Genomic DNA, 13,626 nt, shown 5'->3' with positions numbered 1-13,626 from the left:
CTCACAATGTGAACCGTTGTATGCCTGTAATATAACAGTAACAGAGCAGATTACAGTCCCCTGGTCTCAGCATTTTGAGTTCCATTTTCCAAGATTCTACTGAAAAATGGTTGGATCCATTAACAAATCATCATTGATTTACATCTTAAGAAACATTTGTTATCTGAGCAGTTAAAACTTTGAGCTTAGGTTTATGTTTTGGAATCTTTTTATGCTGTTTGACTCATCCAAGCAATTCTTAGGCAAGGGTGGTCTTATCCATTCCACCCAGACTCACTAATGCTGATTATTGGTACCTAGTTCCGTTGGGCAATATCTGTAAGTAAAATTGAGTATTTCCTCTTTATCAGCCTCGTATATGCTAGATGTAGTTGGCCATAAGGCTCACTGCCTTCTTTCAATCCTGACATATCCTTTAACATTGCAAGAAATTCTAATTATTTGATCCTAGACTCAGACGAACTAGTAAAAGCTGAAAATAAGCCCACTACTACTGGTATCGGGTAGAGAATTAGATTCTTCAGTTGTGCAGTGAAAATCTCGTCTAACAGTTGGTCTGCCTCGTATATACCACGCTTTAGACCAACAAGCAACATCTTCATGTTTATGGTTCGTTATTGTTTTGTCTCTGCTTCAACCAGTACCAGTTCATTGCTTATCTCTGCAATCTACATTTACACCATACATCATAATGTGGCAAAAGGCCCGACTAACAAGAATTCTAAAGCTGGTGCACCATGATGACAAGGGGGAAAATGACCTTCACTCTAGAAAGACTGAGATATGAAATAATAATATCAAAGCACTCATCTGGATAGTTCAATGAAGCTAATCAAAGTACATGATAGAATTCATCACTACATAAAACTGATAACAGTGAAGCGGCTACAACACAAACACTGAAATCAGCTATGAAAGTTGCAATAAAAGATGTTTGTGAGATAACAAATCATTATGCATACTAAGATAATAAAAAAGGAGAGTATAAAAACAGAATAACTTGTAAATACTTAATTTGATTTAAGATGAAAACATGTTAAAATCAAATAGAAGAAAGACAAACTATAACATCATTCAACCACACCAAAACATTTTTTCCATTTTCTAATCGGCTGGCAGAGACATTATACATGAACAAAATTCTGTGTCAAGGGGATGAATCCTACAAGAGCAGAACTAAAACAGTTGCAAAATCGAAATTAATTGGCCCAGCTATCAATATAATAAAGCATGTAATACAATCACAACAAATTTGTTCATAGGAGCAGGAAACAAGATCAAAATCATTATGCAGCTTCCATCAAAAGCAACAAGAACAATCAAATGGACATAACGGGGTATTTCCAGCATCCCCTTTACTAAGACCTAACTCCTCTTCAGTATAGATGGTAAGCCCATCTTCTGTTTTCTTTCTTGATCGAGAAGGCCGGTCCACAAACTCACTCTCATCTAGCCGTTTTGGTTTTTTCTTGTCATTCTTCTTCTTGTTAGTTTTATCATTACTTTTAGTTGCTTCACCGGCTTTTCCAGTCTTTTTCACATCAGATTTCTTTCTCTTTTTCCCAGCGAATATTTCGTCAATTTCACTAGCTGTTTTTTTGGGTGCAGACGAAGGCTTTGGCTCTTCCTTAATGGTATTGTTCTCTTGCAACTTCTTTGGGGTTGTAGTGGATTTCTTGTTCGTCATTGGCGTGAAAAGAACCTGCATTTCATGTTACATAATTTTAAGAACTGAACTGATAATTAAACATAGAAAAGACAAAGTATTGCTCTTTGAATAAGTGCTACAATGCATCTAATCTTAGACCCTAAAATTGATGGATCGGATCACTAAACCCTAAACACCGTGGCGGATCTTGCCGAAAATATTGGGGGGAGCGGCAAATATTAACTAAATATTATAATTGAAATTTATAAAAGTTATATACAATTTCATAATCAATACATAATAATTAGAATCATTTTCAAAATAGGAATTAAGCCACTGCGTTCTAACTTCTAAAGTTGCTGAAAGCTTTAATCTACAACTCACTTTTGTTCTAAAGTTGTTGAAAGCTTAAATTGAATCAAACATAGAAAAATAGCATTGAATCAAACAACACAAAAATAGAATAGAATTGAATCAAACAACATAGAAAATCAAGGATTAAAATTTCCCCCAATTTTTTATTTCTAGGGTTCAAGCAACATAGAGTAAATTCATACCAACATTGAACTAAAAATCAAATTATAACTTTTAAGAGAAAAAACTGAAGTGAAAGGAATCAAAATCAAAGGAATGAAACATAGAAGAACAAACCTGAGCTGAAAATCAAAGGAAACAACAAACTGAAGTGAGGTATGAGAGTTGAAAGATGAGAGGCGTCGCGCCTCCACCTCGCCGCCGAAGTTGAAGAGTGGGGAGAGGGGGTACCAGAGAGAGACTCAGCCAAAAGGAAAAGGAAAAAGCTAAACCGTACGACAAAAAACCAAAAACGAAAACTGACCAATTGCAATTGTTAAGAGACATTTACAACTTTGTCCTTATGAACAGTTACTTATTACATCCTTCCTCAGTGGTATTATAGGAAAAAGGGGACATTATTTGTATTATGAATGATTTTCAAACTCACATCTATGTTCAATTTCTTGATACAGTGTTTGTCTATCGTGGGTTAAGTACATAGGTGTTCGCGGTCTCGTTTGGATCGGTTTTGAGATAAAAAGTCAATCGATCTAAAATAAAAATCATGTGCGGTTCGGTTCGGTTTGGATGATTGATTATTCTAAAAAAATTCAATCTGAACCGATCCAAATATATGCGGTTTAATTTAGATCAGTTTTTGGATATCCAAATGGCAAAATGTAATTTTTTTTTATTAATATTGATATTACAAATACACGATAAAATAATAGGTTTGATACAAAATATAACACAAATGTATTAAAAAAGTTAACATTACAAAATAAAAATGATTGATTATATTTTAAATAAATGAAGTAGTAATAATATAAATTAAATTAATGTAATATATAAGATTAAATACCAACAAGCAATATATTAAAATTTACTTTTGCGGTTCGGTTCGGTTTTGAAAAGGTGATCCAAAATCCGATCTGATCATAGCGGTCTTTCCAAAACAACATCCAACCACATCCAAAAATATTTGGTTTTTTGCGGTTTTCGGTTATTTTGGATCGGTTTGCGGTTTTATTTTGGATCGTTTTGAATTTGAACACCCCTAGTTAAGTACTCTTCGTACTTCTCTCATTATATGATAAATTTTTAAATAAAAATAAAATAATTTAATACAAAATTATAGTCTTAGAACCAAAAACATACATTGTAAAAACAAAAATCATATATGAACTCTCGACGCAAATGCAACATTGATGCAACGTTGTTTAGTGACCAAGGTTGTTTTGGTGTTGGAATGTGTCTAAGGAACTCTCGAGGCTATTTTATTAAAGCTTTAATCAAGTGGTACGACAATGTTCCTCCTCCATTAAAAGCAAAAGTGTTGTGAATTCGGACACAAAATCACACAAATACAAACTATGATGTGTAGAGCAAAGGAAAGTAGTAACCAATATCAAAGTAAACACAAGCAATAACAACAATAACAGCACCTAGATCTAATCTAGGAATCAAAGTGAAAAGCACAAAACCACGAGCAAAAGGTAAAGGGAGAAGAGAAACAAAACACACTAGGAAATGTTCACCCAGTTCGGTCCAACTTGACCTACTCTGGGGGAGAGATTGATCTCTCCAATCCACTATCAATGAGCTCTTACAAAGAGATACAAATGGGTTACAAGAAATTAGCTTCAACAAGCTCACAAAGAACAACCCTAATTTCTACCCATTTTCCCAATCTCACCAATGAACAAGACACTCAATGATTTTCACTCACCCAAGGTGTTTACAATGTTTCCAACCCAAGAGTACTCTAATCAAAGACCCTCAACCCTAAAGTTACCTCCTTTGATTTCCCAAGTTTTCCTCTCTTGAAGTTCTCTCTCCTCTCCCTTCAAAATCTGCAAAGAAACACTTAAATAATACCCTGCAACTGTCAAAATCGTGTCACGTTTTACCAAATCGTGACACGTTTGGTGCGTACGACCCAAGGTACGACCAACCTTATCCTCAAAACTTGCCCAGCAAGCCGAAAATCGTGTCACATTTTCACAAAATCGTGTCACGATTGGACACCATGCAAAACATGCTCACGACACTACCAAAATCGTGACACGCTTGCCAAATCGTGTCACGATTCTGTTTTTTCACAAACTCAATTTCGAAGGCATAAACAACATTCTCCACCTTGCCTTCAAATTGATGATGATGCCACTTTAACCATCAATCACCAATCTCATTTTCTTTTCCTTGCATCCAACTACACCAAGTAGTTCCACAAGTATACACCAAACCCTCTTCAACCACGGAACGTATCCCGCTTCCTTGAAGGTCACCTTGCATCCAATCACCCTTGGTCTTTTAGGTAATCACACAAGCCACATCATACATTCTTCAAACCCCGGAATGCCTTCCGTCCTCATGAAGAATTCACATGCTCAAAACTAGAGCATAACACCCAAGGCCTCCATAGTCGTGCCATTCCTGGTGTCACCAACTCCACCTCAAGTTGAGCTTTCTCTACCTCAACTTCCGAATGCGTACACACACTATGACTTCACCTTGAAACTCCACCTCAAAGTTTGATCACGAGTATTATTCACACCGCCTCTCCAGGCTGATGTTGAGTGTTTAACGTCTCTCCAGACGAACACCGCTCTACAAAGCATCAATACCAAGGTGAGAAACCTCACCTTCATCCTCCCAACAACTCACCACCAAAGCACCCGCATCCTCATACTCCTCGGACACAACTTGCGCGGAGTTCTCATTGTCCTCCGGACAATCCCTCTTGAAGTGACCAAACTTGTGACACTTAAAGCACTTATACTTATCCTTGTTACCGCTCTTTGAGCTTCCTCGGTTACCTCTACCTCCACCATTTCCTCTTGAAACACTAAGGCATTCACTGTTTTCATCCGCTCTCAAGTCCTTGGAGTTGGTCAACTCCTTGGTTCTCAAAGCCGCTTGAACTTCTTCCAAGGTGACAGTGCCTTCTTTGCCATAGAGCATGGTATCCTTGAAGGATTCAAATGATCTCGGTAGAGCACACAACAAGAGTATAACCTTGTCTTCGTCCTCAAGTTGCACCTCAATGTTCTCCAAATCATCAAGGATTTTGTTGAACTTCGTTAATTGCTCCATCACGGTCTTTGACTCCACCATCTTGAATGAGTAGAGTTGTTGCTTAAGAAATTGCCTATGAGCCAAAGATTTGGTTATATACAATGACTCCAACTTTGACCACATCGACGCCGCGGTAGGTTCCTTCGCGACATCCCTCAAAACTTTGTCCCCGAGGCACAAGACAATGGCACTCCTAGCCTTGTCCACCATCTCGGTCTTCTCCGCTTGTGTCATGGTGACCGGCAACGCACCTTCACCCTTCAAAGCTTTCTCACACTTTTGTTGTATCAACACCGCTTGCATCTTCACCTTCCATAACCCAAAATCATTACTTCCGATGAACTTCTCAATATCCCACTTTGAACCCATGGTACTCACTAAACCAATTCACTCCTATGCCCCACGGGGCGAGCCAATTGTTGTGAATTCGGACACAAAATCACACAAATAAAAACTATGATGTGTAGAGCAAAGGAAAGTAGTAACCAATATCAAAGTAAACACAAGCAATAACAACAATAACAGCACCTAGATCTAATATAGGAATCAAAGTGAAAAGCACAAAACTACAAGCAAAAGGTAAAGGGAGAAGAGAAACAAAACACACCAGGAAATGTTCACCCAGTTCGGTCCAACTTGACCTACTCTGGGGGAGAGATTGATCTCTCCAATCCACTATCAATGAGCTCTTACAAAGAGATACAAATGGGTTACAAGAAATTAGCTTCAACAAGCTCACAAAGAACAACCCTAATTTCTACCCATTTTCCCAATCTCACCAATGAACAAGACACTCAATGATTTTCACTCACCCAAGGTGTTTACAATGTTTCACAACCCAAGAGAACTCTAATCAAAGACCCTCAACCCTAAAGTTACCTCCTTTGATTCCCCAAGTTTTCCTCTCTTGAAGTTCTCTCTCCTCTCCCTTCAAAATCTGCAAAGAAACACTTAAATAGTACCCTGCAACTGTCAAAATCGTGTCACGTTTTCCTAAATCGTGACACGTTTGGTGCGTACGACCCAAGGTACGACCAACCTTATCCTCAAAACTTGCCCAGCAAGCCGAAAATCGTGTCACGTTTTCCCAAAATCGTGTCACGATTGGACACCCTGCAAAACATGCTCACGACACTACCAAAATCGTGACACGCTTGCCAAATCGTGTCACGATTCTGTTTTTTCACAAACTCAACAAAAAGCATTGTGCTTGAGGGGCGCTATTTCATGGCTTGGTCGATTGAGTTTATCAAAAGTGTATATATTGAGATAGATTGTAAGCTAGTGGCAGACAACACTATTGATAGATCGAATCATCATTCTGTATTTGACAATTTTATGGCTACATGTAGAGCTATGTTACAACAAAATCCAAACTTTAAGTTAAGTTTTGTAAGGAGACAAGTAAATCATGTCGCTCATATCTTAGCAAAGACGTCAAAGTTGCATGTTCGTCTCCAAATCTTTGATTTGATTCCATTTTGTATTACAACTATTATGATAGAATAATATAGGTTACTTTTTGTAAAAAAAAAAACAGATATATGAACAACTTATGTGAGAACTAACAACGTATGAATTTTCTGCTTTTTTTAATATTTTTTGATAGGCCTTGATTTCCATGCATATCTACTTGAAGAGAGAATGATATACGTTGTCGCAAAGGTTGTTCTGATTTAGTGGTGCAAATAGCTAGCACACTTTTGTAAAAATGTGCATGGCATTGGCACGAACACAATTTCTCAAAGGAAAAGCGTAATTTTTCAAGCAGGCTAAATGTATGAAGTGGGAAGGGTGGTGCGTTTGAAGAAAGGCAAGATTCAAGATGAACTAGCTATTACTCAGCTGGTACACTTAAAATAAGCAAGTAGAAGAATGATTGGATCATGTTAGCATTAAGAGCAATTCACATTTGTATGAGGTGATGGAATAGCAGTGCAGTAATCCAAACTGATCTAGAAAAATCGAGAACCGTAAAAAATCTAATTTTTACATGCGTTTGAATGTTGTTTTGTAAAAACGGCTAGAATCGGATAGCATTTCGGATCATTTTTTCAAAACCGAATCAAACCAAATTAAACCGCAAAAGTAAATTTTAATACTTATTTTTTTTATTAGTATTATATATTGCATTGATATATTTCATGTTAGTTTTTAATTTTATATATTTCTTCAATTCAATCTATATTATACTACTTTATATGTTTCAAATATAATTCCCTCAAAAAAAATGTTTCGAATATAATCGATTATTTTTATTATATAATGTTAATTTTTAAATATATTTATGTTATATTTTGTATCAAACCTATGACTTTACTCTTTATGTGTAATATTACTGTTAATAAAAAAGAATTACATGTTGCATTTTGGATATCGAAAAACCAATCTAAATTAAACCGTACATATTTAGATCGGATCAGATTTTATTTAGAATATTCATCCAAACCGAGTCGAACCATATATATTTTTTATTTTAAATCGGATGATTTTTTACCTCAAAATCGATCCAAACCGCATCACACACGAGATGATTTGACATGAACTATAAACAACAATTCTTAGATGCATGTAGTGCATGCTTAGTTATTTGAAGCTTAAAGAGGATGATTTGACACCGCTTGAGAGTATGGATACCTTGGGAAAAAGAGAGTTCGAATGAAAAACAAAGAAGAAGAAGAAGAAGAAGAAGAAGAAGAAGAAGAAGAAGAAGAAGAAGAAGAAGAAGAAGAAGAAGAAGAAGAAGAAGAAGAGAGATTAAATCATAGATGCAGTAGATGAAGTGGAGGGAAAATAAGGAGTAAATATCCAATACCGTAACAACTTAATTTATCACATTGTGTTAATATTCCAAAACGGGTCGACATTGCAAAATATTAATCAAATTCGTCTCCACATCTAGATTTTTTTTAACCAAATTTCTTTAAAACTTCTATAAGCATCAATGGAGAGACGAATTTTAATTAATATTTTGCCATTCACGGAACATTTTCAAATTATAACCCCCCTAAAAAAGAAGTTATAATATATAGAACGAGGTTAATATAGTTCCAGAATGTCAATATTTTTTTTGGATAATTATTAAAAAAAAGAGAGTGAAATAAAAGATGTAAGAGGAGTATGAATAATGAATATTGGAAGTTGGAACCAAGAAAATATGAGTGTTTGTTGATAAAACCTGTCATGCACCTAGCACTATGGTTTCTAGGCACCTGAATTGAATATAGATGATGAAATGTTCCCTGCCACTAAATGACAACATATAAGTTTGAGTCTTGCAGCTTAATTCCTATTGTGTGCAACAGTTTTGAGCCAGACTACCATAGCCCACATACAGTTCCACACCATTTCAGGATCTATATGCTTGGTAGTACTACTCTTTAACGTGATCTTGTCTAAAGTAGATAATAACAAAACAATAGCAATACACTTTGCATGAACTAAAAGTTTCTTAATAGATGAAAAACCACACACCAAATACCAAACCAATCAAAGTAAATAATATTAATCTCCCCCTCTTCTATACCACAATTATACCTCCAATAACCCCATAACCTAACCCCTTCCAAATGTTAAGAAAGTTAACAAAAAAGAAATCAACACATTAGTTCCTTTCATGAAAGAAGGAACTAATGATAATACATATTAGAAAAGAAACCAACATTAAATTTCCTTTCATCATATAGTGAGTAAAACGCCCCAACCTCACCACCCTAACTAATCACAATAATACATTAGAAAAAGTAAGGAAAATAAAGGATATGTCATTGCATATACACATTACAAAATTAATGAAAAAGACCAACTTACTCAATCAATCAACTATGGAAGTACTTGCACCAAATGAAGAACCTCCATATCCCTTGATCTGAGCTCCACAGACATAGTTACACACATGATGAGAGAAGAGGATCCGAGGTTCCTCTCAGCCCAAATTTTCAACCTTGAAACATAAAACTGACAGGGTTGAAAGAGTAGTATATTTGCAGCTGACATGATCTCTCTGATCCTAAACTCTCTCACCTTTAAGTATCTTCTTTTCTTTTTTTTCCAATGTAAGTAAACCAAACCCAATTGACCCCAAATGAAAATAAAAAACAAAAGCAGCATTTTTCAGCAATAGAAGCCTAATAGAGCTTAAGAAAAAGACCTCAAAGAGATAGCTAGATAGTTTGAAAACGATGCTTCATGTTGATTTCTAGATCAGAGAAGTAACTGAATTATGACCAATATTATTAGGTTGTTGATCAATACTCCAAACACTACTCAAACCTGTTGCTGCAGTGTTGTTGTTGTTGGTGTTGTTGTTATTCCAATAAAGAGAAGAAGAATCTGACAAACCCATATTCTCCATCTGGTTTTGAAAAGCAACACCACCATTAGCATTCATATTGTTACTCCACTGATCCAACCTATTTTGCAGTCCTTCACCTAGTTTCACTTCTTTTGAATCCATTATCCCAGCCTCATGATGAAAAGGATCACCACCTTTCATTCCACCAGCAGCAGCAGCAGCAGCAGCTGTACTCATGAATTTCTGTTGCAGTAGTGTAGAGTTAAGTAGAGAAGCCATAACTGGAGTAGTAGAAGCCATGGAGTTATCATTAGTTGAAGTAGAAGAAGAACCAAAGATGGAACTGTAGTTGTTATTATTTGAACCAAATCCATTTCTGTAATCATCATGATGATTAAGATTAACTACCCCAGATGAAAAACCTAATCCAAGACCATTCACCTGAGGCTGCTGCTGAAGATGATCATAACCAGAAGAACTTGAAACTCTAGTAGAATTGAACCTTGTTGCAAAAGGAAAGTTCATCACATCATGACAAGAAGAGTTACCATAAAGAAGAGAATTGATATGGTTTGAGGTAGAAGCAATATCAAAACTATGGTGTTGTTGTTGTTGAGAAGAAGGATTTGAATTAGCACTAGTAGGAGTTGAAGAAGAAGGAGAAGCAGTAGCAGTATCAATGTTTGAAGAAGAGTGATTTGGTCGTTTAAGACGTTTGTTTTTTCTGCAACCACCACCAACAGGAACGTTTCTAAGTGTTCCACCTCTTGTCCAATATCTTTTACAGGCTTTACAGAAGTGTCTTGGTTGTGATAAACTGTAGTTATTGTAGTAACAGAATTTAGTGTTTGATGAATCACAACGTGGACACCTTAAAGCTTGTTGTTGCTGTTGAAGAAGCTCTTGACCTGGTTTTTCCATAACCCTATTTCCACCACTTGAAGAAGCCATTGAAACCTTATGATCATCTATCTCAGCCTACAATAGGATAAGAAAAACAAATTAGATATTTTTTTAATGGAAAAAAGAAGAAGAAAGAGAAAGTGTTTTAAGGTGGTGCATGTTTTAGTCAGTGGCCATATTCTGTTCCAAGAGGAAAACAACAAAATTTGAGAGGTCATGTATTTTTGTCTAATAATTGAGATAGAGAAAGAGAGTGAGATGGAACCTGTGTCAATTTGTTACAAGTGATTACCGTTTTCTCATCAACACAGTTACCAAACATTTTGGTCTCTATGAGTTAGTTGAAATCAGAGATACCAGACAAAGAGCAGTTGGCGCCTTGAGTTTCGCTTGATGGCCTTAGAAATGGAGTAAACAAAGAGAGTGAAGAGACTGCCTAGCTAGCTAGCATGATTAGGTGAACATATGTACATTAATATATTTTTTTCAACCGATTATCATCCGCATGCAACTGTAGAGATAGATCCCTCAAGTCGAGTAAAACCAAAATAAATAGGTTTAATAGTGTTGCATTCACATGACCTAATTCGAACTCAGACATCTGGTTAAGTTGAAAGAGATCTTTTACCATTTTATTTCAAATGTTTTTGAATATTAATATTATTTAATTAAATGACCTAAGACTAAGAATAATATAATACTATATGGTAAATTAATTAATTGAATTGTGGAATTGTGTAGCTAGGTTCACGTGATGGGTTTGGTCTAAGATGGAATTTGGGTGATAAAATAATGGAATTGGAATTGTGCAGTGGAATATAAAAAAGAACATTCGAAATCCAAGAAAGGGACATAGAGGTAAAGCGGGATTAGGATGAATCTTGAGTGGTTCAATAAAGAAAAAAAAAATAGTAAAAATAAAGAACACACACACACCCACATATATACTCCAACGTAACATTCTTTTGTGCAGAGAGATACATTGAGGGAATCCCTAAGACCTGTTCAAAGCCCTAGGTATGTTGTAACAAGGCAAAATCCCACTTCAATTTGTTCTAATATTTAATTTAATTATTATAGTATAATTCAAAAATAATGTAACTTAGTTAATGTTTCTTTATAGCATTTTTTTTCTTCTTTCAAGTTGTTAGCATCAAGATCTTAATAACATGAACAAAAAATATAAGAGAATTGCATGGACCTTTACAGATAAACATACGTATATATTAGGTAATAAAGATGGTTTCTCTATTAAGATAGTATTTATTTCATAAAGGGAGAGACAAATTAACAAGTATATATAGTGATAAACAAAAAGAAAAAAATGAACCAAGAACAATGAATATGTTTATATGATGTTCTAAAAGTTCCAAATGAAAGGGACAAAAAACCACCATGTGGCTGTTTACATCTCAAGACTCAATTGAATTACACAACGAGGTCACACTTTGCATTTGTAATTTAAAAGACTCTTTGTTCTACTCCATAATTTTCTTCTCTCATCCATGTTGACCAAAGAGATCACTTTTGTTCTTGTTTTTTATTAAATCAAAAGACAATAAACCGTTAATGGAGTGTGAGTGTGTCAGAGAGTGAGGAAGAGAGATCAGCAATGAGATATGGTGGCATGGAATGGAACCTTGATGTACATAACCATGTGGTAAGCAGCTAAGCTTTTAAGCAAAAAAGTAACAATAATTAAAGAAAGATAAAGCAAAACACAGAAGATATGGGTGAATAAACAGATTTTGTAGTCCTCCAAGGGATTTTCTTCTCCTTCCCTACTTCCCATCATTATTCTCCACCAGTTTAATTCTCTGTCATATAAACCTTGGTATTTGCTAACTAAAATATTAGTACATCTCTACTACACTTTTGATTTGATCAGTTAATAATATATGTAAGGTTGTACATTCATTATAAAGCATGAATCTTAAGATATTACAAAACAAGATAAAAAAAATAACATGTCCATAAATTGTTAACATGATCGTGGATTTGTTCTAATATTGACTGCTACAATATATATTCACTAATTGAGATCAGTCACCATCGGTCATGATTTGAAGTGTACTATTTTCATGTGAGTGAAAATTAATTTAACTCGCCCAATCAATGGTTACCATAAGAAATGTCATTGTTAGACGTTTGACTAACTGCTTCAATTTAGGTTTGAATAATTTTCATATAGAATTATAATCAGTACAAAATGACACAAATACACCATCGAATCCTAGCGGATGGTTGAAACTGAGGAAAGCTTCAAGCGTTTTATGTGTTATAAAAGTACCGTTCAAACTGAAGAGAAAATTTTATCGTACATGATCTGTAATATTGACGGTGTCGTATGGATAGAGTGTTAGACTATAAAATAACCAACACGAAAATGAAACAAGTGTAACAAAGATAAAGATGTTTTGTTGGAGATGTGTAAGACTAAACCCTAGACCTATATTCAATTTTGTTAACAAGACATATGTTAACATTTTCATTGTTAAACTTTTGACTAATTGTTTAAATTTAGGTTTGAATTTTTTTACTTAGAATTACCATCGGTACAAAATGACATAGAAATAAACCGCCGAATACAAGTGTTTTATGTGCTATAAAAGTACCACTCAAACTAAAGAGAAAATCTTATTGTACAGCTGGAATACCGATGCTTTTGTATGCATGAATAGAGTGTTTGACGGTAAAAAAAACCAATGTTAAAATGAAACAAGTGTAACAAAGATGAAGATGTTTTGTTAAAGATGTGATAAGAGTAAACCCTAAACCCTATTTTGAATTTTGTTAACAAGACATATGTTAACACTGTTGTTATGTTTGTTAACTAGTAAAGTAAGAGTCGCATCAATGTAGAAAGTGAGTGTGGATTTTATTACAAAAATTGAAGTAAGAACAAACATGCACGCGAAACTACATAGGGAGGGACATTGGTCAATTTAGAGTTAGAGAGAGGGAGTGGAGGTGGGTCCTTATTACCACACTCAGTGATTGTGGACCCCATCACCACCGGACAAGAGATTCCAATTTAGCAAGCATGAAAGAAACCCAACGCGCACGTTAAAGGGAACTCTGTAAAGTGTCAAAAAACACTAAACATATAGAGAGAGAGACTACGTTGGGGGACCAAAGCATCAAATCCAAGCCAACTGTACCCATCAAAATGTGCCCACAATGCACC

At 35.2% G+C, this 13,626-nt stretch overlaps 2 protein-coding genes across 3 annotated transcripts; both read right to left on the bottom strand.

Moving 5' to 3' along the window:
- Positions 1 to 1,070: 1,070 nt before the first annotated feature.
- On the bottom strand, positions 1,071 to 2,435 carry LOC146932336 (stress response protein). Its single transcript, XM_085703975.1, has 2 exons — positions 2,300 to 2,435; positions 1,071 to 1,702 (listed from the first exon to the last, which is right to left on the bottom strand). The coding sequence occupies exon 2, from the start codon at positions 1,685 to 1,687 to the stop codon at positions 1,301 to 1,303; it is 387 nt and encodes a 128-aa protein (XP_085560101.1). The 5' UTR covers positions 1,688 to 1,702; positions 2,300 to 2,435; the 3' UTR covers positions 1,071 to 1,300.
- Positions 2,436 to 8,672: 6,237 nt separating this feature from the next.
- On the bottom strand, positions 8,673 to 10,885 carry LOC146932335 (uncharacterized). 2 transcript variants are annotated; one of them, XM_085703973.1, is made up of 2 exons: positions 10,705 to 10,885; positions 8,673 to 10,514 (listed from the first exon to the last, which is right to left on the bottom strand). In XM_085703973.1, exons 1-2 carry the CDS (start codon positions 10,759 to 10,761, stop codon positions 9,441 to 9,443), a joined length of 1,131 nt encoding a protein of 376 aa, XP_085560099.1. In that variant the 5' UTR covers positions 10,762 to 10,885; the 3' UTR covers positions 8,673 to 9,440. The 2 variants fall into 2 exon arrangements, with proteins under 2 accessions (XP_085560099.1, XP_085560100.1); XM_085703974.1 differs by having other exon boundaries at positions 10,732 to 10,885.
- Between the last annotated feature and the right edge of the window lie 2,741 nt (positions 10,886 to 13,626).

The sequence above is a fragment of the Medicago sativa genome, chromosome 4 (assembly GCF_051527215.1).
Source record: "Medicago sativa cultivar Bolivia chromosome 4, Bolivia_mono, whole genome shotgun sequence".
Classification (NCBI taxonomy): domain Eukaryota; kingdom Viridiplantae; phylum Streptophyta; class Magnoliopsida; order Fabales; family Fabaceae; genus Medicago; species Medicago sativa.
Note: the sequence above shows the minus strand (reverse complement) of the source record. Positions and strands in the feature narration are given on the sequence as shown.

Excerpts from the sequence above, each read along its gene's own strand:
- LOC146932335 (XM_085703973.1), bottom strand. The coding sequence starts at position 10,761 with ATGTTTGGTAACTGTGTTGATGAGAAAACGGTAATCACTTGTAACAAA. Across the intron at positions 10,515-10,704 it reads CTTGTAACAAATTGACACAG|GCTGAGATAGATGATCATAA; the intron begins GTTCCATCTCAC and ends ATCCTATTGTAG.
- LOC146932336 (XM_085703975.1), bottom strand. The coding sequence starts at position 1,687 with ATGACGAACAAGAAATCCACTACAACCCCAAAGAAGTTGCAAGAGAAC.